Source organism: Daphnia pulicaria, chromosome 8, assembly GCF_021234035.1.
Source record: "Daphnia pulicaria isolate SC F1-1A chromosome 8, SC_F0-13Bv2, whole genome shotgun sequence".
Lineage (NCBI taxonomy): Eukaryota > Metazoa > Arthropoda > Branchiopoda > Diplostraca > Daphniidae > Daphnia > Daphnia pulicaria.
In genome coordinates, this window is record NC_060920.1 from 10,522,012 (window position 1) to 10,546,327 (window position 24,316).

General features: G+C 41.7%; 3 protein-coding genes and 1 long non-coding RNA gene across 4 annotated transcripts; 2 read left to right on the top strand and 2 right to left on the bottom strand.

Moving 5' to 3' along the window:
* Nucleotides 1-80: 80 nt before the first annotated feature.
* LOC124310832 (cadherin-87A-like) lies at nucleotides 81-8,629 on the top strand. Its single transcript, XM_046774890.1, has 18 exons — nucleotides 81-381; nucleotides 590-893; nucleotides 1,439-1,725; nucleotides 1,816-1,932; nucleotides 2,263-2,364; nucleotides 2,436-2,573; nucleotides 2,639-3,112; nucleotides 3,211-3,366; nucleotides 3,428-4,111; nucleotides 4,180-4,303; nucleotides 4,375-4,817; nucleotides 4,878-5,105; nucleotides 5,173-5,299; nucleotides 5,363-6,018; nucleotides 6,088-6,849; nucleotides 6,919-7,045; nucleotides 7,110-8,269; nucleotides 8,332-8,629. Exons 2-18 carry the CDS (start codon nucleotides 854-856, stop codon nucleotides 8,401-8,403), a joined length of 5,697 nt encoding a protein of 1,898 aa, XP_046630846.1. The 5' UTR covers nucleotides 81-381; nucleotides 590-853; the 3' UTR covers nucleotides 8,404-8,629.
* Nucleotides 8,630-10,188: 1,559 nt separating this feature from the next.
* LOC124311480 lies at nucleotides 10,189-10,768 on the bottom strand. The gene is made up of 2 exons (XM_046775998.1): nucleotides 10,455-10,768; nucleotides 10,189-10,392 (listed from the first exon to the last, which is right to left on the bottom strand). Exons 1-2 carry the CDS (start codon nucleotides 10,727-10,729, stop codon nucleotides 10,200-10,202), a joined length of 468 nt encoding a protein of 155 aa, XP_046631954.1. The 5' UTR covers nucleotides 10,730-10,768; the 3' UTR covers nucleotides 10,189-10,199.
* Nucleotides 10,769-14,354: 3,586 nt separating this feature from the next.
* LOC124311079 lies at nucleotides 14,355-16,448 on the bottom strand. Its single transcript, XM_046775368.1, has 3 exons — nucleotides 16,339-16,448; nucleotides 15,384-16,255; nucleotides 14,355-15,322 (listed from the first exon to the last, which is right to left on the bottom strand). Exons 1-3 carry the CDS (start codon nucleotides 16,366-16,368, stop codon nucleotides 14,497-14,499), a joined length of 1,728 nt encoding a protein of 575 aa, XP_046631324.1. The 5' UTR covers nucleotides 16,369-16,448; the 3' UTR covers nucleotides 14,355-14,496.
* A 6,065-nt stretch (nucleotides 16,449-22,513) lies between these two features.
* On the top strand, nucleotides 22,514-22,997 carry LOC124311626. Its single transcript, XR_006910040.1, has 2 exons — nucleotides 22,514-22,835; nucleotides 22,897-22,997. It is a non-coding gene; the product is annotated as an uncharacterized LOC124311626 (long non-coding RNA).
* The last annotated feature ends 1,319 nt before the right edge of the window (nucleotides 22,998-24,316 follow it).

The window sequence follows — 24,316 nt, forward strand, 5'->3', positions numbered from 1 at the left end:
GCAAGCGAACGAGGGATGTGTTTAATGTTGTTTTTTTCTTTCCCTTTTCTACTAGTTTTCAGGTAAAGCGCCTCAGGTAAAGTTGCACCAGACGACGAATCATTTCTTAGTCTGGCGTCTTCTGAGCAAGTTGGATACTTTGAGCTGGCAGAAGAATTTCAAAAGATAACGAAAAGATATAGTGATTTCCAAGTGTCACCAAGAAGAGATTCGTTGCCCTTTCAACCCCAATTTACCAGGATTTCTACTCATTCAAACAAAATAGTGATCAAGTTTACTGACTTTTAAAAAAGGAGGAAACAAGGTGGTTTCAAGTGGTCAGCAAGATGACTCGAGGTTCAAGGGCCACAAGAATTGAATGTGGATGCTGCTAAAGTGCCGGTGAGTTTCGTCTAGGTTCATTCTCCCTTTCTTAAAAAAGTTGGCACGTAGAGCGGAAGAGTGTCGAGACGGCAATTGGAAGCATTTGTTGCCTTATATAAGCATGCTTGTGAGAAGTAGGAAATGATGACGTTCTTTAGTCGGTGTTATGTTGGCTGTAATAATAACTTTGTGTGTTGTGCGTCTTCTTTTTACCTCTTCTTTCAAGGTCTCGACAACACAGCTTCCATTTTATTAGCGGCTGGGGGACCTCGTGAGTTCAAGGTCTCAAGGCCATCTTCCAAATAAACAAGCCAAAAAAAAACAAACTGAACACGACGACATCATTCACGCTGACCAAACGGACAAGCAAATCGATTTTTAACCCCGAATGCCGTTCTTCGCCCCATGGCAGCCGAGTCCATTTCGTATAGTCTAATCCAGCAATAGTGGCCCTCTTTCTTCAAGAAAAGAAAAGGATATAAACTCCGCCATGTTCCAGTCATTGGTGTGGATTGTTACCATTTGTTCAGGTAAGAAAAAATAGCCATTTTCTAGATTCCGTTGTGTTTTCTGATGGAACTTAACCTTAAGAAAATGCGTCTTTCCGAGACTTGGGTCGAGATACAACCTGTTTACTTTCGTGAAATGCCAATCACTCTCTGTCCAATCCTACACACAAGTTGTTTGAATCCTCCAAGATTTTCTTTTACATCTCATTAGAAAGCAACCGATTCTTCTTTTTCTTTTTAATGAGAATAAAGAAGAAGCCAGTTTGAACTTTTGAATAATTTTAACTCACGAACGAAAACAAAAACGAAGCGATTTCCATCTAGTTTTCGTTTTATTGTGAATTCTCTCAAAGATTTTGGTGAGAAAGAAATCTAACCATTCTCATTAATTGGTCATCCATATCTGAATTTCCCACGGACAACAAATTTCCCTGTCTGTTTCAGGAGAAAACGATTGTTTCTTTCCGATATCCCACTAAACCTTTTCCACTCTCCCCATGCTTTGTGTTATTAATGCCATAAACAACGTTAACGAAACTATTTATTATGTCGATACATTTTTCCAGTATGTCGGGCTCAAACCGAAAGCAGCCCGTCGGTTCTGGTATTCACGGCCGACATGAATCAACAGGTTGTCTCTGAGACAACGCAGACCGGCACAGTGGTCTACACGTTGCGAGCCTCGCCCTCCGGCGGCGCAACCGAGCCCGTGAAAAGTGACGAAAGCGGCGGCTTGAGCAATAACGTCACCAACAGCAGCAATAGTCTACGGTTCTTTATTCGTGGCACGGAAGCTTTCATAGTCAACGAAGCGACTGGGGATGTGACGCTATCGCAACCTCTGAACCGCGAAGTATGTCAACTAAGCTATGCATTCACAATCAGTGTCAAAAGATCAGTATCGCTAATCACATAAATAACGACTGTTCATTAATATTTTCAGACCACCGATTCTATCAAATTGACGGTTGGCGTCTCCGATGAATCCGGTGCCTCGGTAGAAATTCCTATCACTGTCATTGTTTCGGATGAGAATGATAATCCGCCTACTTTCTCCCAGGTAAATAATTAATACCTTGCATGTCGGTTTTAATAACACGGAATAGAAAGAGACGAAAACAACAAACCACATGTTTTTTTTGCCATCTGTCTTCCGACTCATCAGCTTATTTTTCAAATGGTGGTTTTTTGTTGCGAGTCGATTTCGTTTTCTTTTCGAGCTATCAACACACGCCTTGCTAGACAATATATACCAATGCTTTTTCCCCCGCAGGGAAAAGTTCCTTTCCTTTGAAGTTGTCGTTCCCTGAAAAGGCGTGGCACTAACTTACATAACGGGTTATTAACTCGTCATTCCATAAAAATACGTTAATGCGTTTCCCCATTTTAGGCGTCCTACGACGGAAGTTTGTCGGGAGCAGCGATCCTTGAAGAATTCATAGTCAACGACGCCGATCTTGTGGGCGAGATAATTGAAGTCACCTGCGCTGATGTTAGTATTCAATTCATGCTTGGTGCAATCAATTCAGCTAGCTTAGTTCCTCCTTTGAAAATTGTCTTTAGAACCCTGCCATTTGCGACCACGTTGACATAGTTTCCAAACTGTCGAGCGCGTCGCTATTTCGTGGCAGCGTCGTCGCTCGAAAGCCATTGGATCCTATCGAATTGGGGACCCAGCTCACCTTTACGCTTATTGCCAACGTGAGTAACTCATTTGATATTTCCGTTGATTAAGAAAATCGAAATAATTGGTCGTCATGTGACAGGATGGAGTGCACACATCGCGAGCCGAAGTGAAAATATTGGTTCCTGATGCAAGTCGTGAAGAATCTCGGCCAGTCTATACCGGACCGCTAACGGGAATTGTGTCCGAAGGAGACGACATCGGCACGCTAGTCTTGACGTTGGCGGCCGAAGTTGTGGGTGGCGGAAATGTGACCTACCAATTGGTGGAGAACACGGGGGATCTCTTTGAGCTGGACTCGACCAGCGGCGAACTACGGACAGCTCGAGCTATAGATCGCGAGAGCGTGGCACTCAATGGCTTCCTTCCGGTTACCATTCGGGTCACTGCAAGGGACGGTCAGTCGGTCGAACAGGTTTTGAATGTCATTGTCTTGGACGTCAACGACGAACCGCCACGATTCAATCAGAATGAATACTTTGCTCTGATTCACGAGAACCTTCCCTCGGGCACGCCCCTCAGCGGTCTCAATATTGTGGCAACCGACCGCGACTCGGTAAGTTTTCTTTTTACGATCAATCCCGTTTTTATGACTGCACTTTTCTGTAGCCTTGATCCGTCATAATTACGTATGCTTTTGAACTCAAATAACAGAATCTCAACGCCATGTTCGAGTTGGAGTTGATTGATTCATCTGGTTTGTTCGTAGTCGAACCTACATCCGGTGTGGGTTCAACTAACGTCGGCATTCGACTAGCAAAAGGACCGCTTGACTACGAAAACCCAAACCAACACAAGTTTATTCTTTTGGTAATGTTACGTTGTTAATGACAAGACTGATGGATTGATTTCTCATACTGGGTTATTTTAGATTATGGCCCGTGAATCCCAGTCGAAGGAGCGCCTATCATCAACGTGCACCGTCATTGTTACCGTACAGGATGAGAATGACAACCCTCCTGTGTTTGAACGAGAACTTTACGCTTTGTCGGTTAGTGAGGAAGCGTCCAATGAAACGGAAATTGGAACTGTTGCGGCCACTGACCGCGACTCGGGTCTCTATGGCCAGAAAGGCTTCAAGTACGAACTGTTGTTTGGGGATCAACGCACCAATGAAACCTTGTTCAATGTCGATCCGTCCACGGGTCAAATCCGAGTGTCAGACTGTCCAACTCCCGGCCGAGCACCTTGTTTGGACTACGAGGCTCGTTCAGCTTACTTCCTGATCCTGCGAGTGACTGACGACGAAGGGCGAGGGAATGGCGCTCTAGTGCCATTGCGCATTGATTTGCGAGACGTCAACGACAATCCGCCGCTGTTTGAATTGCTCGTCTTTCACGCATCGATTGACGAAGGTGCTACCAAATTCGATCCGCCTTTCAAGGTGCGCGCTCGAGACGAAGACTCGATATCGGTGCTCACCTACAGCATAATTGACGGTGACCCGACGAAAATGTTTTTCATGGATGCCAAAACGGGTGAAGTCCGAGTCAATAAACCCATAGAAGTGAATTCGAGTCAAGTGACCACCGAAGAATTCAACCTCAATATACTGGCAAGTTTAATAACTGAGCTTGAATTCATTGATTAAAAGGCGTGTTCGTCATGATTTCATTTTTTTAGGTGTCAGATGGAACCAAGACAGATACGGCCACGTTAAAAATATCCATTCGTGATGTCAATAACCACAAACCTACATTTCTGCAGGCAATTTACAACGTATCCATCTCTGAATTACTCATCCCAGGTAAGAAACAAAAGTACCAATTTCCTGTTTATTTTATTTCGTGCTAACGGAAGTGAATTTATTTTTCAAAGGGTCCAACGTGACGCAAGTGTTCGCCAAAGACGCGGATTTCGGAGAAAATGCCCGTCTCAACTATAAAATTGAACGCGCCTCATATAACAAATTCCAGATTGATCCCGAAACGGGCGTGATAAAAGTAACACAGCCGCTGAATTTCGACAGGCAAAGCACTTACAGTCTCCAAGTGGTGGCTGTCGACAACGGATGGCCAGCACTGACGGGTTCGGCCGCTGTCTTAGTCAACGTTGAAGATAAAAACAATCATCCCCCGAAATTTGTGCCGATTTCACAACACGCTCAAGCCACAGAAACGGCCAAACTGAATACGATCATTCACACCCTTTCGGCCGTCGACCGAGATGCCCTGCCGGGTTCTCTCCGTTATTCCCTTGTCGAGCCCATCACTGCAGTTGACAGAGATGGAAGAGATGTTAAAACGAATTCCATGTTCAAGGTATTTTCCACTTGTACGGGTATTGTGCTTTTAAATTTTTTAAACAAACCTTTTTGGCAGAGTTTCTTTGGGGTCAATGATCTTTCTGGCGACATTTTCGTCAAGGATAACTTGGACCGTGGAGTGGCAGCTGTTGTTACGATGACTACGTTGGTAACGGACACTTCGGCTGACCCTCCTGTCCAACAGCAAAGCAAAGGACTGATTACCATCACGATCCTTGACGTCAATGAACATCCGCCAACTTTTAGCAAGCCCCGGAATTCTGAAGAACCTTTTATCAATCTGGTAAGTTACAAGGAAAATATTCAGCTTACGTGACACAATTTTTACATTGTTGTTTTTGTATGTTTAGCTTGTGGCCGAAGAACAACCAATTGGCAGCATTGTTGGTAAAATTTCGGCAACAGATCCCGATTCGCCTATCGACCGATACGAATTTCTGCCGCCTCATCCATTTTTTTCCATCGATGGCCGATCAGGTTTGATGTTATTTAGTTTTATTTATAAATTGCAGCCTTTAATTCTTTACTGAACAATCATAGGAGTTGTGACTAACAAGCAACGGCTGGACTATGAAGCTTCACCGGAATACAATTTGACGGTTGTGGCTCACGATGCTGGAATTCCTTCCCTGTCGTCCATGGCTCAGGTTAAAGTGACGTTGATAAACATCAATGATCTGAGTCCTGCTTTCACTTCGAAATCCTACGAGTCACGGATTCCCGAACATTCGGCGGCCGGTACGGCTGTCTTGACCGTTTCCGCTACAGATGGCGATGCCGGTAGCTTCGGCCTTATAACCTATTCGCTGACGGGCGAAAATGCGAAATACTTCACCATTGATGCCAGTGGTACCATAACAGTAACCGATCCAGGAGGATTGGACCGTGAACGTTCTCCATCATTAACGCTGTTAGTGGCCGCATCTGATCTCGCTCCTCCTGGAGCTCGACGCACGACCATCATGCCAGTTGAAATTCAACTTGAAGATATCAACGACAATCAGCCAAAATTCTTAGATAATACCTACCGGGCTACAGTGGCCGAAACAGTACCCTTACTCCCACCACCGCCTATCGTCCAAATCACAGCAATTGATCACGATTCTGGAATGAATTCTGCCCTGCGCTATACTATCATCGAGGGAAATGAGGATGGACTCTTCACTTTAGATTCCACGACTGGGATTTTATATCCGGTAGGCTTAAACTAGTTTTTAAAATAGTAGATTTAATAACTTGAATAAAACCATATGTGTTTCTTACAGGCTCTGTCTCTAACCAACCGTTCTCGGGAGTACACGCTATCGGTGGAAGTGCGGGATTTAAACGGAACGGGGACGAATTTCGACCGAGCTACCGTTAAAATTAATGTGCAAAGTGTCAACCAGAACAAACCCAGATTTATTGTGCCATCACTTGCCAACGCGACAATTCGTATTCCTGAAAACTCCAAGGATGAAGACCATCTGGTGCTGGTTCTCAAGGCTGAAGACACCGATGCAGGCGATAACGGACGAGTTACGTATCATATTCGAGTGGGTGAACAGCTTGTCAAAGAAACCCCCGAATTCCAGCTTGACCCCAACAGTGGCGAATTGCGGACGCGACTGAAGTTGGACCGTGAGGCTCAATCCAGTTTTGAATTGTTACTTGTCGCAAAAGATCAAGGTGGCCTCACTACTTCGTATGAAACATTACGGCTTCTAACTGTGATGGTGGAAGACGAAAACGACAATCAACCAGAATTTCCCGTTGAGCGGAGATCCAAAGTGGCACCTTATCATTTCCGTATTGAAGAAAATGTTCGGCCGGACACGGCCGTCGGACAAGTGCAAGCATTCGATGCCGACACGGGCCCTAATGCCAAGATTTATTATCACATTCTTGCCGGAAATGAGGGCAATTGGTTTTACATTGATCGAACGCACGGATTCGTCTATAATCGCGTAGTGCTGGATCGCGAAATCCGTCACACTTACGATTTGCTCGTCAAAGCTACTAATGACCACCAGTATCTAACTACTCAGGTAGATTTTAATCAAAATTTTTGTAGCCTTTTTAAATTAGCATCAGGTAAATTTGAAATACTTTTGCAGATGTCTGATGCTGAGAGGGAGAAACGTCAAGCGATGGATCATGACCCTAGTATCGCCCAGGTCCATATAGACGTAGTGGATATTAACGACAATCCACCTCATTTCGAAAGGGAGACCTTTTACGCTGGTACTATCTTTTGATAACTCGCAGCTTTTTTTATTTTTCAAAACTAATCGTTTTGATTGTCTAGGAGTGGATTACAGTTCAAACAGTGATAAGCTGCTGTTGCAAATTCATGCCTCCGATCCTGATTTCGGCATCAATGGCTCGCTCTCCTACTTTATCCGATCGTCCAACTTGTTTCACATGGGCTCACAGATTTCGTCGGGTTCAGTAGTGCCTTCACCATTTCACGTAACGACCGACGGACGCCTATTCACCGAATCGCTCATGGCCGAGTACAATCAGGATCGTTTTGTGCTTGAAGTAGTGGCGAGAGAGGAAGCTCCTCCATTCCGAGAAGACACTGCCAACGTTCACCTGTGGGTCTACGAACCCAATCAGCTGTCGATGATTGTCGTGGCCAAGCCTTTGGAACGGGCACTGATAGAAAGAGAGCTGTTGGGTGACGAGCTACGTAACGCTACACAACTGCTGATTGTCATCGATGAAATGCGGCATCACGTGGAAGACGACGGTTCTCTCAACAAGAACAAGACGGACGTCTACGTTCACGGTGTCGATCGTGGGGGCAATAAAACCATCGCACCAGTGTCCGAAGTATTGCGTGCCATCGATTTGCATTATGACGTTTTACGTTCGTTTAACGACACTGCCATCGTCAACGTCGTTTCTGCCACAGCCGCTCCCAGAAAGGCCCTACTAGAGCCGGCCATTATGGCCCTGATAGCTCTCCTGGTCGTCCTTTTTGTTGGATTCGTGATGGTCATTTTCACGTGCTGTTGCATACGTAATTGGGATGTCGTGGCAACCAACAACCAGCACGAATCAAACAACAAGTCGGGCACCTCCACCGTCAATAGAGAACGAATGCTGTCGACGATGCATCGGCCCCACCCCGCCTCTGTTTCGCATTCACCCTCTGAATTGCTCAACAGCACTGAAAATCCTTTGTGGATCGACAAATACGTCAAACCTTACGAGGAACAAGAGTTGAGTATGCGAGTGGCACCCGATTTGGAGAGCCCAATCCGAATGGGAGGTGCTAGTAACAATGCAAGTGGAGCGGATCAAGCCAATCCTTACGCCACGATCCAAAAACCCAGACGAGCTCTACCCTCCATCCATCTGGGAGAAGAAATGGGCGAATCCAGCGACTATGCCACTATCGGTGGTAGTAGTCCCAACAACAAGTACCCTACATCGAGAGACACTCAAATCATTTTAGCGGTAAGTCCCAATTTGTTTCTTTATTTACTGAAAGCGAGTTTGACGTTCCTTATTTTAAACAGAGTGGATCGAGCACTCCTCATCTAATGATGAATCAAAATGGAGAACCGATATTGGTAGCCGATTTGATTTAAAGCGACCCCTTTTTAAAATTAGAATGCGCCTTTTTAATTTGTTGACAGTGGCGACTATATGACACGACAAAAATGATATTTGAACATGTTTTTAGTATTTCTCTTTCGAATTCATTTTGTGTGACGAACTTGGTTTCAAATCGTCGTCGTAAGTACACGCTCAAAATTTAAGGTATTTAATGTTTGAATATAATGGCGTTTGACAATTTGAAAAATGTCAATTTAATTATTGGTAGTATTAAATTAATGGGGAAAGAATTAATTTAAGCGAACGGTAAAAGCTCAAGGCTTAGTTGTAAACGCCAAAGTCAGGAGCGGTTATTATTATAGCACCTTTGGCAAGGACGACTTTTACCGACCCTTCCTTATTTTGATGGTTACATCACCAGGTTTTTAGGACAAGTGAGCATCTGCATTTCTCTTTGTCTCGGCGGAATTTGCTATTCTAGGTGATTTTTTTACTAAACGAACTGGGTCAAAGTTTTTAAAGCAGTGATTCTATTTTTTACTTGTGCTGCTGTGGACTTTTCATGGATTTCCATTTTCAGCAGCTCCATTGAACCTCAAAATCCCAAATTCAAAGTATGATAATTCCGTTGCACTTCTCCGTCAAAGTATCCCAATATCGCTTCACTATGACCAGACGAAAACATTTGAATTTGGCATGTCGATGTTAGACCTCCCTACTCTATCCCCCAGCTCACCCCGGATAGTAGCCACCCCGAGATAATGTCCCCCCAGATATGAGTCCCCCCTTGATTGTATCCCCCCCTAAGATGTCCCCCCCATGAAATGTGGAGGGGGGGTTACTATCGTGTGGAAGTCACGATAGTAGCCCCCCCCCCCCCATAGTTCGTTCACGCAAAGGGGGGGGACAGAATCCGAGCCGTAAAGGACACTAGCCCCCCCCCCCCCCCCCCCAAAAAAAAAATCGTCTTGTGATTTGTGTTCCACGGCCTAGCCTGCTATAAATAAAAATAATCATTCGGCGACTTCCCGTTTTTTAACTGTGCCTGCTGCCCCACCTCTACTCCATCACACGCTCTGGACTGTACAAGAAAAGTTAAAGTGATAATTAAACGGAAATTTTTCCCAAATCGCCTAGTTTTTCATCGATATTTCAGCTGTTTGTTTACAATTGTTCCATGTAAGGAAAAGTCAACATGTTATTTATGTAAATTGAGGTAGGGTTATACACGTCGTGTAGCCGCGAATACGTCCCCATCCTAATAAAGCAACCCTACCTCAATTTACATAAATAACATGTTGACTTTTCCTTACATGGAACAATTGTAAACAAACAGCTGAAATATCGATGAAAAACTAGGCGATTTGGGAAAAATTTCCGTTTAATTATCACTTTAACTTTTCTTGTACAGTCCAGAGCGTGTGATGGAGTAGAGGTGGGGCAGCAGGCACAGTTAAAAAACGGGAAGTCGCCGAATGATTATTTTTATTTATAGCAGGCTAGGCCGTGGAACACAAATCACAAGACGATTTTTTTTTTTGGGGGGGGGGGGGGGGGGCTAGTGTCCTTTACGGCTCGGATTCTGTCCCCCCCTTTGCGTGAACGAACTATGGGGGGGGGGGGGGCTACTATCGTGACTTCCACACGATAGTAACCCCCCCTTCACATTTCATGGGGGGGGACATCTTAGGGGGGGATACAATCAAGGGGGGACTCATATCTGGGGGGACATTATCTCGGGGTGGCTACTATCCGGGGTGAGCTGGGGGATAGAGTAGGGAGGTCTAACATCGCATTACCGAAAGTACACACTCAACATGTAAAGTATTTAATGTTGGAATACAATGGCTCTTGACAATTTGCAAGATGTAAGTTTAATAGTAGAATTCTTCAAACGAGTGAGACGAACGCCGAGTTGATTGATTTCCGTCGAACGGGCTCTTAAATTGCGTAGCTTCCCCTTCAGGATCTTGTTAGCGTCTTTCGATTTTACACGAATGTCTTGAATGTCATCTTGCAATCTGAATTCGTGATTTATTTCAGTTATCATATTGATTTGGCAATTCTTTTTGTGGAACCTTACTTGATTATTTGTTTCTCTTGGCGTTGTTGGCGTTGTTTTAATTTTACCTGGATAGACTTCAATTCCGAATCGCGTTTCTTCAGTCTGTCTCCCAACATTTTTTCTTCGTTTATGTTGCTCGAAAGCCCAGCTATATTTAAACGTTGTTCTTCTGTTTTGGTTGCTATCGATTCGATATCTCTTAAAACCTTTTTACGTTCGCCGGAAGTAGCTGCGATGGACGCCTTCGTCAAGGCACATTGTTCCTGTGATCGATTTAGAACAAACTGTAACATCTTAGGTGAAAGTACCGGATGTGTAACCGGATGTTCACTAAAGCCCGGGGACCATTTGTTGCAATGCTTTTTAACGTAATAGAGGGTATACACAAATCATACCGAGATCAAATAATGATTTAAAGTGTTACCTCCAGATTTGTAATAGATTTTTTGCTACATTCGATGTCCAACTTGAATTTTCGCAGCAGGTTCCTTGCAGATCTCAAATCATTTGCCAATGATTTTTGCTTTATCAAAGCATTTTCTCGTTGGTGTGATAGCGAAACTATTTCACGGTCCTCCAGAAGTGATTCGATTGCCTTTTTCTTCGACGACAACTTCAATTTCTCTAGATTTTGGCTCAACTCTTCTTTAACGACTTGCAGGTGGTCAATCTGTTTCGTAAATTCAGCATTCGTCTCCTTAGATTCGATTAAACGTAATTGTAGATTCACTAAAGTGCGACCTGGGCGTTGATCGCCCATCACTATCGCCGCCGTTTGATAATCTCAATCGTTTTCCTACGAAATTTTACGGTCCCAGTTGTGCACTCCTCGTGAACGACCGACGCCTGCGTATTCTTTTTTATGACACTTTTAGCAGGCAGCAGGGTCTTATCACTACACTTGCTTCATGCAAGTAGTTAAAATTTTCGAATTTTTCAAATTGTTGTCTTGTTTTGGCCTTGGTATTCGTTAATATTTTGTCACAATTTGCAAAGAGTCTATTTTATTTCAGTGCAGGAGATATGTTTGTGGTATCAAACTAGAGGGAGTTTATGCGGCTCAAGATATTTATTTACAGAACAGTAATGTGATTAATTTTCCATCGGGCAACGACTTTTTCCATCAGAAAAACGAAAACGGAAATCATGCACCCAACAGCTAAAAGAACAAATGCTCCTGTCAGATTAGCCAAAGATATTCGCGTCAGTTGCTTTTTCTCCTTCTTCTTGACGTTCCTATTGTCATTTTTGTCATTCAAGCAAGGCCTAGCATTCGGTTCAAACCAAGTCTGCCACAGCGATATCAATCCCATTTCATGAAGCCGTAAGGTCCTATGGAAAAGCGTATGAAACATGAGATCTATCAAAAATGGTTATTCAACACTTATACCCTTGATTGAATTTCTCTCGGTAACGACTGGTTTTAGCCATACCCCAGCCGTATCCTAGATTTCCAATATCAATTTTTGCAGCTATAGTAAGTTTGCACTGCCCTGTTCGACGGTAATCTTCTTGAATAGCAGCTTTTAAAGTCACTTCACCCTGTCAAATAATTATTCTTTAATCAATTGCCAAGCTAGCATGCAAAGGTAAGAATTTACGTCCAAAAAAGCATATTGAGGCGGTAAAGATTTAACGTGTTCGACGCATTGCCGTGTGGAATTACACCGCGAATTAGAATGAGCGCGCAACTTGTCACCCAACGTTTTGTAAAATTTGCTTTCAGCCGTCTGTAATTTAACGACTGAATTACAATCACGATAAATTAAATTAATATTTAAAATTTACGCGAACGTACGGAAAGAAAAATATCGGGGCCTAATCCTTTATTGACGACTAAAAGAACATTTGACTCGGTGGCATCTTCAAAAGAAGTTAAAAGCGGTAGAGCGTGACCAGTTTGCATGACATAAGATATTAGAGTTCCGTTGTAGACGTTGAGGAGTACCAGAATCAAGAAACACCAAGCCCCGACCACCATACGTATGGGGGTGAACTTGTTTGATATGTATCCACCTTTAAAGGAAACATGTGGTTAATATTGAAGAACAGTTTATTTTCATCGTGTATGATATTTAATTAACTTATTCGAATACGTTGTACCTTGATTCAGTAATGTACCCAATACGTAAATGCAGATGTTTTCTGTCACGCCGACATTAGTAGAATTTTCAGCGTTTTGTGGGAGTAGACTGTTTGTTTTAAGGAATCGATTGAAACACGACAAAGTGACGATCACGGATGCGGTAGCTATCATTAACGCTATCCAAACCTTACAATAGAAATGCATTTTTTAAGAACTAAACTAATAATATTTGTATGAATTGTCCGAAATAACAGACCCAGAATTGAAATGGTTTGATGACGGCGTCAATGTTATTTTTCGATATCTCGGGCATGGGAATGATAAAGGCTATCGGTGTATAGAGCCAAGGATGGACGAAATTCAATCGCTGCAAACGAACTGGCGTTGGCTGGATGACAGCGATAATGACGTCGCATTCCTAGGAGTAAAAAAAAATCGAGAATGAAATATCTACGCACTACGTACAAATGGTTTTTGCGTTATTCCTCGATTTGCGTACTCCTCTAACAGCGTAGCTAATAACGCCAGGTTTATTCGGTCCTCCGTCTTCAAGAGTCTGTATTGGACGTGGAGGGGCATTGATGTCTAGAATCGAGTAGCTGCAACAGAGTTCCATTGCATGAGAGTTGCATGGCACAAAATATTGGTAATTTGAGCTAAATATATTTTTTACAGGTCGAGACGTTCGAGATTCTTATTAGGATTATCCCCTTTAAATGTGCACGTACTTAAATTTGTATCGATGAGACAACCAGTCCAGTATGTTAGAAGAAACGCCTTCCATGCCAACTAAGTAGCCAGTCGCATTTCTTTGGATCTTTAATGATACGGGATACTTAAAAAAAGAGAGAAAAAAAGCTGCGTTTGATTTTACAATCGTTGTTTTAGACAACTATTTCATACCTCTGTTAAGATAATCACAAGATGGTCTTGATTCAATGGAGACGCTTCCATCAACACCATAGGTGGTGGGGAGTAATTGACCGAATGGGAAGGCTGGATTACAATGACGATGATGCTAGTTACCAGGCATAGAATCTCCATGAATTAGTCGGAATTAGTCTTATCACGCAAAAGAATTAAAACAATTTTTGTTTCCAACAAACTTGCACTCTCAGTAAGAGCACAGCGAAGATTGATTTCACGTCAGTGTTGCTATTCACAATATATACGATAGGTACGTATCATCATATATGTAGGTGCTCTCTGCTCTGAATCCAAATCGGCATATAGTAAACAAGGTCATTAAGTTTCTTCCTAAACAACGGTGGTTTGAAATATCAATTTCGTGCTGTGCTTTCTGTAGCAAAGCGTTTCTTTTCTATGCAGGACAACGACACATTATTTTACATTATTGAACACATTTCCCGGAGCCTGTGCAGGGAAAAAATGCCATGAAATGGATCAATCACAGAAATAGTGTATTGTGTTGTTTATTTTTTAACAGTCGACCGATTCTTTTTGCTTATCGATTCGTTGATTTTCAATAACCAACAACAGAAAATGACAAAATGATGGTAAATTGCTGAGTCGTTTGTTATTTTCAGTTATGCTCACCATATGTATTTTGAACTAGAAGCGAAATTGCGGGACGATGTTCGAGTGTTCCATGTTTGGAATTGATAATAGGGCATAGGGGACACTGACTTGCTGATTATAGATTTAAGATTTCTAGGCCCACTAGATTTATTGGATATTTTTGAAAAAAGAAATTGATTCCCCATTTATAATTGAAAACAACCATACAGTTCAGTAGGTCTTTCAACATTTCACTTAACGATGGGCGATATAGAACAGGTTTTTTTTAATGTTTGCCGGCCCCGCTTTTTTTCAATACCAAAACCGATGATTATTTTTCCCTGTAAAAAAATTACTCTGTGCATAATGCATAACTTCATCCGTGATATTTTTCCCCTCGCTACGAACAAATCAATGCGTTTTAAAATTTCGACATAAAGGCGACAAAGGCAACTCTTAAGCAATCATGGGTAAAAACGAAAATAAATCTTGATGTCTGCGGTCACGATGCCTAACCTGGTTTTCGCACAGGTATTTTAAAGTTTCAATTTGGTATTTATCGGCGGCTATGAAGAGCTTCGGATCACAAGCGGATACTCGCAGCAATCCAGTGTAAATGAAATAGAGGATTTCTTCAAAGGTGGGCGAATCGAGGTCATCCAGCGCCACACGTTTGCTACCCGATTCTCTCATACCATTTGAGTTGAAAAATTCCATGAAAAACGGAGAACGGGCGGCCAATAAAGCCTTGTGGGCTTTGAAAGTTCGTCCACCAACCATGAATTCAACATCGGTCAAACGGCCATCAATCGAAGCTGACCACAGATTGTCTGCATAGTTGATATCTCTTGACTGATAAGAATAATTTCTAACGTTTTTACAAGAAACATCGATCATGAAAATTATGGTAAAAGGAGCTTGTAGCGAATTTGGAAGATCGACCGAGAAAATAGCCATGGCCGGCTCGCGATTAGCCACCTTTTTCCACTGGCTGGCGGGAATCCGTTTGCTGTTCGAGGTTTTACCGTCGATTGAAGATTTCGTCTTGATAACAATTACAATATCGATCACATCCAGTCCACCTTCGAGCCACTGTTTGCTGAAGATAAACAATGCGGGATTCTGCTTGCCTTCTTCTAACTCGCATCCGGACCGGAAGCAGACTTGAAACGCCTCTTGGTGATTGAAGTTGACGACTCTAATCAATTTGTCCTCTGGTAAGTGACTAATATCCCAGGAAAAACGGATTTCGGTAGAGTCGGGTTGGATGCTAATTTCTGATCTGTAAACGAGAAGAGGTATTATTTATTTGCTTTAAAACTTTTGATCTAATTTTATACTACTTTGGCCACAGGTCGATCTCGAAAGGTTCCGCCATGCCAGTCGGAGTTGTTGGAGGTTTCGTCGACATGAAATGCTCGGGAAAGGTCTTGGTCGTCAGCTTTTCTAGGTCTGTCAGACACAATTGTTTGAGTGTCTCCACTCCATACTTGTCGGCCAACGACAACAGCTGATCACAAACCGTCGTTTTGAACTGAAGCAACATCAATCTCCCAGTATAAATAAACTGGAGAAAGCACTTGAAAGTTTCTGGCTCCAAATCATCTGACAAGCGGATGCTGTCACTATTACCGAATTCGGCGGCTAGGCGAGAACTTCGTGCACAGATGATATACTTGTGGGCGTTGAAGACCTTTTCGCCGATGGAAAATTTCAAATCGGTCCAGCAACCATTTTGAGCGTAATACCAGAGCTGATCGTCTAAAAGTTTATCGTACTGTTGGTGGACGTAAGTGTCCACAACACCTTCAAGGTAGACTCGGCAAGTAAAACGGCAAACACTCTCTAAATCCCTAAAATTTTCGGTGAATAGATCCAATTTGCTGGCTCGCTTTTCAGAGTTCTTTCTCTTCATTAACTGAGGTTTTCCGTCGTTGCATGTTAGTCGGACCAGTGCCACTCTCAAGCCAAGGTGATGCAAATTTAAAATGGTAAGTGATACGGTTGCAACGTCTTCGTTATACCGGAGACCGAACTGGAAAGTTTGAGGAAACCGTTGGCAATTCATCCAGCCGGAAAGAACACCAACACCTTTACGAACGTTTTCTACTTGCCAGTTTAAATTCAACTCGAGAGCTTTGAACGAGGCAATTAGAGGGATCTTATCGTTCGGCTTCCTCACTGTCAATTCACGTTTCTCAGCAGCTTGAGCCATCTATTCGAATGAACGGATCCAGAATAAACACAATGGAATTTTGCTAATTGATTACGGTAAACGAGTGGGCACAGAATAAATACCTGGTATCTTAAGAGCTCCTTGCTGTCCATTTTACAATAAACTGAGAACAGGTGACGAAAGTGAGGAAAAGGATTTTTGTTATGTCTGCTTGCGTTGAACGATACCTGTAACTAATACGGCCAATGCTTGAATGTGATGTGAAGAAGAGAAAAGATGGATCCCGCAAAATAATCCGCAACACGGCGCCACTAAAGTATTTTTTTGGTTTTGACTTTTGAGCTAATTTTGTGGAAATGGTTTATTTTGTTTTTTACTTAAATGTATTGAAAGTTATGTGTGTCGTCTGGACTGGACAAAAAAAAAAAAAAAAATTCAAACGTTTTTTGTGGGAAGTAGAGGGCGGGTAGCCTATTAATTGCACCTTTGGAAAGGACGATTTTTGCCAACCCTTCCTTATTCTAGTTGCATCCCCAAATTTCAGAACAAAACTGACAGAACCGTTTATTTCGCTGACAAGGGAGAAACTGCGTTTCTTCACGTCCTGGATTTTTTTGTTTTGTGTGTGTGTTTTTTTTTTAATTATGCGATCTGTGTCAAAATATTTGCAGCAGTGACTCTATTTTGTTTGTTTTTCTGTGTAATATGATGGGGGGGGGGCGTGTAAAAGGCGTGTGTAGATGGCGGGACACAACGTACAACTGGACCTGGAACTATTGTGTTTGTTTTGTATTGTGACTGCTTTTCGGTAAGTCGAGATTCACTTACTTATAATTCAATAGGCCCTTGTCTACTTTTAGCAGCTCCATTCGCGCTCAAAACTCAAACTCGAAGTACTGGTAGTGTCAGAAGTAGAGTCATTTTGCACTTTCTCAAAGGGAACGATTTGGATCGATTTGTCCCGTGCGCAAGGAGTAGCAAATTATCTCAATAACGATTAATGGAATTTAAAAGTAGCGTCCCATTTTGTTAACATCCTGTGCTTCCATGGCATGGATTTTTTGATTACCCAGCATGTTACAATATCAAAATCTGAACTTGGCGTCGCTTGGCGTAGCCCATCATATTTGATTCTGTCTATTTATTTCGTGAGACCATTTACAACTAAATAAGTGAAATTCGGCAATTACTACACTCTAAATTCACGAAACAAAATGCCCGTTTGATACACAGTATGTTTCATAAATAAAGAAAAAAACAATCAGTAGGTAATAGGAATCTAAAAATAACACGAGATGTTATCATAGCCAACAGCAAACCTCTCGGAGTTCAAATACAAAATATTTAGACGCGCAGAGTGAGTGACACTTCAATTTATCTCGGTTGTCGATTTCTCCAATTTTTCGGTCGAAGGGCTTGTTGATTTCCTATTGCATTTTTCTCATTGCGTGTTAACATTGACGTTATAATTGTATAAAGAATTAAGCACTGAAATTTGTGATTTTTATGAAGTAAAGTTTTTAGCGTGCTTGAATCAGAGTGATAGTTATGTTAGGTTAAGATACGAATTAATGTATCAGGACGTGTACTACGTATGTCTTTACTTTTCAGGTTGAAATTCAATTCCCCAAAGTACAGTTATTTTTTCCGTGGGAAATTATCAATTCTCCTAAGAAAGTTAGGATGGACAAGGCACATCCAATAGCTAAAGCAGCAAATGCCCCTGTCAAATTGGTCAAAGATAACCGAACCAGGGACTTTTCCTTGTTCTTGTTTTCACCACCATTTTTCCTGTCGTCATAGCAAGGCTTAGAATTTGGCTCATACCAGTTCTGCCACAAAGATAGTAATCCTAATTCAAAAAGACGCGTGGTTCTGCAAAAAAAATAAAAATAAAAAAATATGATACTCATCGCAACACCATAGGATATTCACAATACTAGAAATTACCCTCGATTGAATTCCTCCAGATAAGGGCTGTTTTTAGCTAGTCCCCAACCTGCGGCCTGCTTCATATATGGCGCTTCTCCAGCTATAGTCAGTTTGCACTGCCGCGTTTCCATGTAATCCTTTCTTATGGCGGCTTTTAATCCTATTGCAGACTGCTCATCAATAGTATTTTATTGTTATGATATACTACGTTGATTCGCATACTATTTTAAATACAAGGTTGGATTTTGTCTCTTACACTTAGATACACGTGTTGAGCCGGCAAAGATTTTACTAGATCGACACATTGCTGAGTGGAGAGACATCTCGAATTGGGATGTGCTGCCAACTTGTCCTTCATTGCCTTGTACAATCCTTGTTGTGACGACTGCAAAGTGGTCAAACTCAAACTTTAGAAATATAGTTGCACTATTTGTTTTTTAAAGCATAAAACTCCTACCGAAATCACAATATCGGGGGCAAGCCCTTTGTCAACAACCAGGAGGATATTTGAGTCATGCGGAACGTCATAGAACGAAGTGATGAGCGGTTGTGGTCGACCCGTTTCCGTTACGTAGGAAATGAGAACTCCGTTGTAGACATTGAGCATAACTAGTGTCAGAAGACACCAGGTTCCTACCACTAGTCGGATCGGAGTAAATTTGCTTGGCATGTATCCACCTATAATAACGAAAATTAAGACGACTTGATTTTATATTCATATTAATTTACAATCATCTTTGCCTTTTACTTGAAATTACGCTTGGAATTACGATCTTGAAGGAATTTTTACCTTGATTTAAAAGTGTTCCCACTACGTACATGTAGATGCTAATGTTTTCTATCACCCCAACTGTGGGAAGTATTCCGATGTTCTTCTCTTTAATGACGGATCGATCCTTCGATTGAAACAATCGATTGAAACACGATAGGGTAGCAATGACGGACGTCGTAGCAAAAATTAAAGCCATCCAAACCTGACATCGTTACAGAATGCGCACGGGGAGCATGATTGTAAGAAAACAGGGAAAAGGGAAGAAATGTCCAAGGTTCACGATGAAAATCGATAGGCAATACAAATTTAATTGTTATCAATAACGAACCCAGAATTGAAATGGCTTGACGACGGCGTCAACGTTATTCTGTGAAACCTCAGGCATTGGGATCATAAAGGCCATCGACGCGTACATCCAGGGGTGAACGAGTTCTACAAGACGTAAACGTTCCGATGTTTGCCGTATGACTGCGAGAATGACATCGCATTCCTAAATATAAAAGCGTATTGCAATGAAGCAACTTTGAGAAGAGCTGGACATTATTGATTTCATTTATTGTGTTTTCCCGCATCTATCGGATGGGTCATTTACTTACTCCCCTAGTTGCGTAACTAATTATTCCGGGTAATTTCGGTCCTCCATCTTCTAGGGTTGTTACATTGACATCAAGGATAGAGTAGCTAAAATAATTGAACCACAACTCAATTTATAGAAGGTAACGCGTTATCTTAAAACGGTATTCCAATGTTCTGCGGTCGTAATATTAATTAATTGATTACACGAATAAAAATAATGATAACACATCGTATAGACAACAATAGAAATTAGATATTGTTCTTTAATTTGTTTTACTCACTCAAATTGGTATCGACGAGATAGCCAATCTAAAATCAGAGATGAAACGCCCTTTATTTGAATCACATGACCAGTCGCATTCCTTTGAATCTTTAGTGATACCGGATACTTTCTCGCCAATTAAAATTAAAATTTTTTACTTTTACAAAGAAATGTTATCTTGCATGTTTATTTTTGTTATTATTGCCTACCTCTGAAATGAGAGCAACAAGATGTTTCTTGCTGAATTCTGACAACTTTTTCTCCATTGCCATGGTGGAATCAGTGGTCGATGACGAAAGTTGACAAACAAAACAAATGCAATAAGTTACCAGCAATTTCACCCAAAGTTTAGCCATCGCTGAAACGGTAAAATGGGTAGTAACCGCTATTGCCAACTGCAAACTGGGTTGTATAGCAAGCAAACAAGCTGTCGTTATATCGTGTAAGCTGGTAACTTCAAATCTATAAGCCGACCGTAGTACTAGAAGTACATCGTTTATTCGTTTATGGGAATGTTTCTGTTAGATTGACGCAGTGCCGTAGACTTACTCTATGCGGTTGGGCAGACTATTCTTTTTGACCAAACTGTTAATTATACAAACGAATAATTATTGAAGTATAAATATAAACTGTGTGATTTGATCCCCTTATGGTATACTTGTAAGAGAAAGAGCGATCAAACTGTGACTGACGTCTGCAGTGAAGAAGCAACCGGACGTATACTGCCTTCGTGTACTACGCCTCTTGTTGGAAATGTAGGTCCACGACCAATTATTTATGTTGAAGGACAAATATACCTCCGGAGTTGAGGTTGTAGCTATTGGATTATATAGACGACTGCTGAAGCCGCGGGTGCGCGGGATTTGAGAGGAGACATTTCAGCTACTTGAAGAATCACCTCGATATTTCATGCCGTACTGGCGTACTGCGCGTTACAAATCCACGTGTAACAAATTTTCAAATCACGTACAGTACATGCCTCAGATTTTCTACGAATACGCAAAAGGAAATCGTTAATCGCGTAAGATCGAAAAATTGAAGAAATCAACCGTGGTTGTCATAGAGATCTCTTCTTCGTTGTTTCCAATTTCTTGCGCTTCTAGAATAGTTTGTGTGTTTGTGTGCTTTTTAAGCAATTGTTGAGTAGATCAATTTGAATGATTTGGACAATTTAAAAACATTGAAATTTGTTTATGAATAAGTCTTTCCCAACCCCAATTTTCACGAGAAATTCTGAAATCTAGTTCATTTCAGCTCGATAGTTCAAGTGCTATATCATATTTCCGGTGCAGTTCCAGTACAAAATTTCCCGAAGGGATAGGGCGAGGCATTGTTTAAATTCACTTATCCGAACAGAATTGAGAAAAATAATTATTCTAAGAAGTATAATTTCCGCTAACTCTTGACTTGAATTCCATAGAAATGACGATTGGCAACAGCCGGTATAAAGTGCGTAAATTTCCTATAAAATGATATGCTATGGCTATTTTGAAACGGTACTCAACATCACAAAGATGTGATGCTCTTCATCAGTACTGCTACACACTCGCCAGAAATATTCAGTTGGTTTGTTTATTTTTCCTATCCAGAATCCCATCAGTCTGAAGAATAAGGTAAGTTTAGCTGTTTCTCCAACAATTGGACAAGATATTTAATTTTCTTCGTTTTTAAAGTGAGATGTTCTGGAGATTCTTGGCTTTGCGTCGATCGCACTCACGTCTGGTACGAATGATGCGTGACAAAACCTCTTTCCAGTGTAGTTCAGTGTTCACAATCAGTCGGACTGCTCGATACTGGCCTCTAAATGTAACCAAAGGACAAAGTATTATTATAATCATGATTCCACTCCTGTCTAGTTCTTCCGATGTTTCTCATGGGACTGAGTACAAGGAATGTTCCAGTATTAACCTTTTGGCAGATATTGAGAACTTAATGACCGAGAAAAGAGGTTTCTAACAAGGCTCAACTGTGTGCACATCATGAAATGAATATATATTGATCGTGTGTTTGAAACTTAGATAGATTGGAGTGGAATATTTTCAAAAAAGCCGACTGTCCTTCAACGATTTGAAATGGAAGATTTATTCATTCACCGAAGAAACGAGTTAAATGACTCAAATGTCAATTGGTATAAAGTGAGTTTTAAGCCTTAATCATTTGGTATTAATTTTATATTGGTTCTTGTAGACCCATTCCAATCCCCCGCAACGTAAATTTGCAGAAGGAAAGGCACGTAATACTTGTCATGCAGTGGTGAGAGGTTGGGTGAGAACAGGATGTGTTATATAACCATTTGGTATTCATTTTGATATTTGTTGTTGTAGACCCATCCCCAGCAACGTCAACCTGCAAAAGGAAAAGGCAGTCCGTCTGTTCTTCACATTCGAAGGTCACGGAGATCATTACGAAAAACTTCTCATCCAGTGGTGTAGAGGTTGGGTGAGAAAGGTACGTGTTTCATCATTACCAAACAGGTACAATACCCGCAAGGCTTAAGAGGTGAGGGTGATAAAAAAATCGTATATAAAGGAGAGAGAAAAGGCGATAGAAATCAGTCGAGTGAGGATCTCCGACACGGCAACAACTGCTGTGCCCTATCTGTCACCATCTGCCTTCTTCACCGTATTGCCAGTTCATCCATGGGTAAATATTCTGTCTTTTATATAGAGATTGGTATCAATCCTACTTTTTTCTTTATGTATGCCTGTTATTATGTAATATTTATGTTTAAATTTATTAATTGTCTAGTAAACTATGGCGTCGTGCAGCTGTTGTGTGTTGTATCGTTGATGGCTGGGCCGACCACTGGTGTACCGATGTCTTCTTGGTATGGTGGGTACAAAACCGCAACGCCGTCGCCTTACTACTCAAAAGCAACTTACGCAAGGACCAGTTACTGTACCGAGATCTACAAGTAATGTACTATTAAGTCACCCGAGTTTTATACCACAACTTACGCTGCCCCGATCCACTACAGTGACGCCCTGAAGTATTACTCTGCCCCGAGTTACTACACCACCAAGACGACGGAGCAGGACTACGCATGCTGCCCCATTCTACTACACCAAGGCTCCCAGGTATAACTCTGTTCTCAGCTACTTATTGTACCGATTTTCCTAAATGCTACTATGTTCCCAGCTGCTACACCAAGGCTCTCGCCGATTACTCCACAGAAACGGTCGAGTACTACTCCGAAGCGGTTAAGTACTTCTCTGCCCCGATCTACACAACCATAACTGAGGCGGCCAAGGATGACGCAGTCCCGACTTGCTACACCAAAGCTGCTCTTTCGTGCTACGTTGAACATAAATACTACACTAATGCTCCAGTTCACTACACCACGACCTACGCTACACACGCTACACACGCTTTACATTGAGTTTTGTATCAATACTACTTTTTTCTATTTATGTGTGCTAATATTTAATATTAATGTTAATTTATTTAATGTTTAGTATGGCGTTGTTCTCCTGTTAGATGTTGTATCGTTGATGGCTGGGTCGACCGCTGGTGTAGTGAAGTCTCCTTGGTATGGTGGAAGCCGAACCGCACCGCCGTCGCCTTCCTACACAACTTACGCTACGACCAGTGCCTGCACCGAGGTCTTTCAAGTACTACACCACTAAAGCACCCGAGTTTTATACCACAACTTACGCTGACCCCGGCTGACCCGAGCCACTATACTGACGCCTTGAATTATTACTCTGCCCCGAGTTACTACACCACCAAGGCGACGGAGCAGGACTACGCATGCTGCCCCATCCTACTACACCGAGGCTCCAGCTGATTACTCCAAAACGGTTGAGTACTACACCGAAGCGGTAAATTTCTACTCTGCCCCGATCTACACAACCACAACTGAGGCGGCCAAGTATTACGCAGTCCCGACTTTCTACACCAAAGCTGCTCTTTCGTGCTACGTTGAACGAAAATACTACACTGATGCTCCAGTCTACTACACCACGACCTACGCTACACCTAGCTACAACACCGCAGCCCCCAAGTACTACACGGAAGAAGTCGCCTATTACACAACTACGTACGCTGCCTAGTCTACTACATCGAGGAATTTAAGTATTACCCTGCTCCAAACTACTACCAAACTGAGGTTCATATTTATTGCAATTTTCCCGACTATGTCACCACTACTTACGCTGCTCCGACTTATACACCAAAGTTCTGAAGTATTACTCTGGATGTGTTGAAAGATTGTTGAAATACAAGATTGATTGATAAATCACAATTGCATGTCTATTTTCTCTTAAGTACCTTTCCTGGTGCTGATAATTGCATGCTGTGAGAAAATATTTCTGAGTGCCATGTAAACTTACAAATAATTGATCTTGCAAAATACACCAATAAAAATTCAAACCATTTTTTTCTACATTTCCAAAAATATTCAAACTTTCCTTTTTTTAAATTATTAAATTATTTCCTATCATAAAATTCAAAGTCCAACGCCAATATTTTTTTGAAAAACATATCTATTTTTCTGCTAAGTCCAGACTTTTGTTTTTGAAAAAAAAATTAAAAAAATTTTCCTTACACGAAGTTTTAA

Excerpts from the sequence above, each read along its gene's own strand:
- LOC124310832 (XM_046774890.1), top strand. The coding sequence starts at position 854 with ATGTTCCAGTCATTGGTGTGGATTGTTACCATTTGTTCAG. Across the intron at positions 1,726-1,815 it reads CGCAACCTCTGAACCGCGAA|ACCACCGATTCTATCAAATT; the intron begins GTATGTCAACTA and ends TAATATTTTCAG. Across the intron at positions 8,270-8,331 it reads ACACTCAAATCATTTTAGCG|AGTGGATCGAGCACTCCTCA; the intron begins GTAAGTCCCAAT and ends TATTTTAAACAG.
- LOC124311480 (XM_046775998.1), bottom strand. The coding sequence starts at position 10,729 with ATGTTACAGTTTGTTCTAAATCGATCACAGGAACAATGTGCCTTGACG. Across the intron at positions 10,393-10,454 it reads CAAGAGAAACAAATAATCAA|ATTGCAAGATGACATTCAAG; the intron begins GTAAGGTTCCAC and ends TCACGAATTCAG.
- LOC124311079 (XM_046775368.1), bottom strand. The coding sequence starts at position 16,368 with ATGGACAGCAAGGAGCTCTTAAGATACCAG. Across the intron at positions 16,256-16,338 it reads AGGAGCTCTTAAGATACCAG|ATGGCTCAAGCTGCTGAGAA; the intron begins GTATTTATTCTG and ends TCATTCGAATAG. Across the intron at positions 15,323-15,383 it reads GAGATCGACCTGTGGCCAAA|ATCAGAAATTAGCATCCAAC; the intron begins GTAGTATAAAAT and ends TCTCGTTTACAG.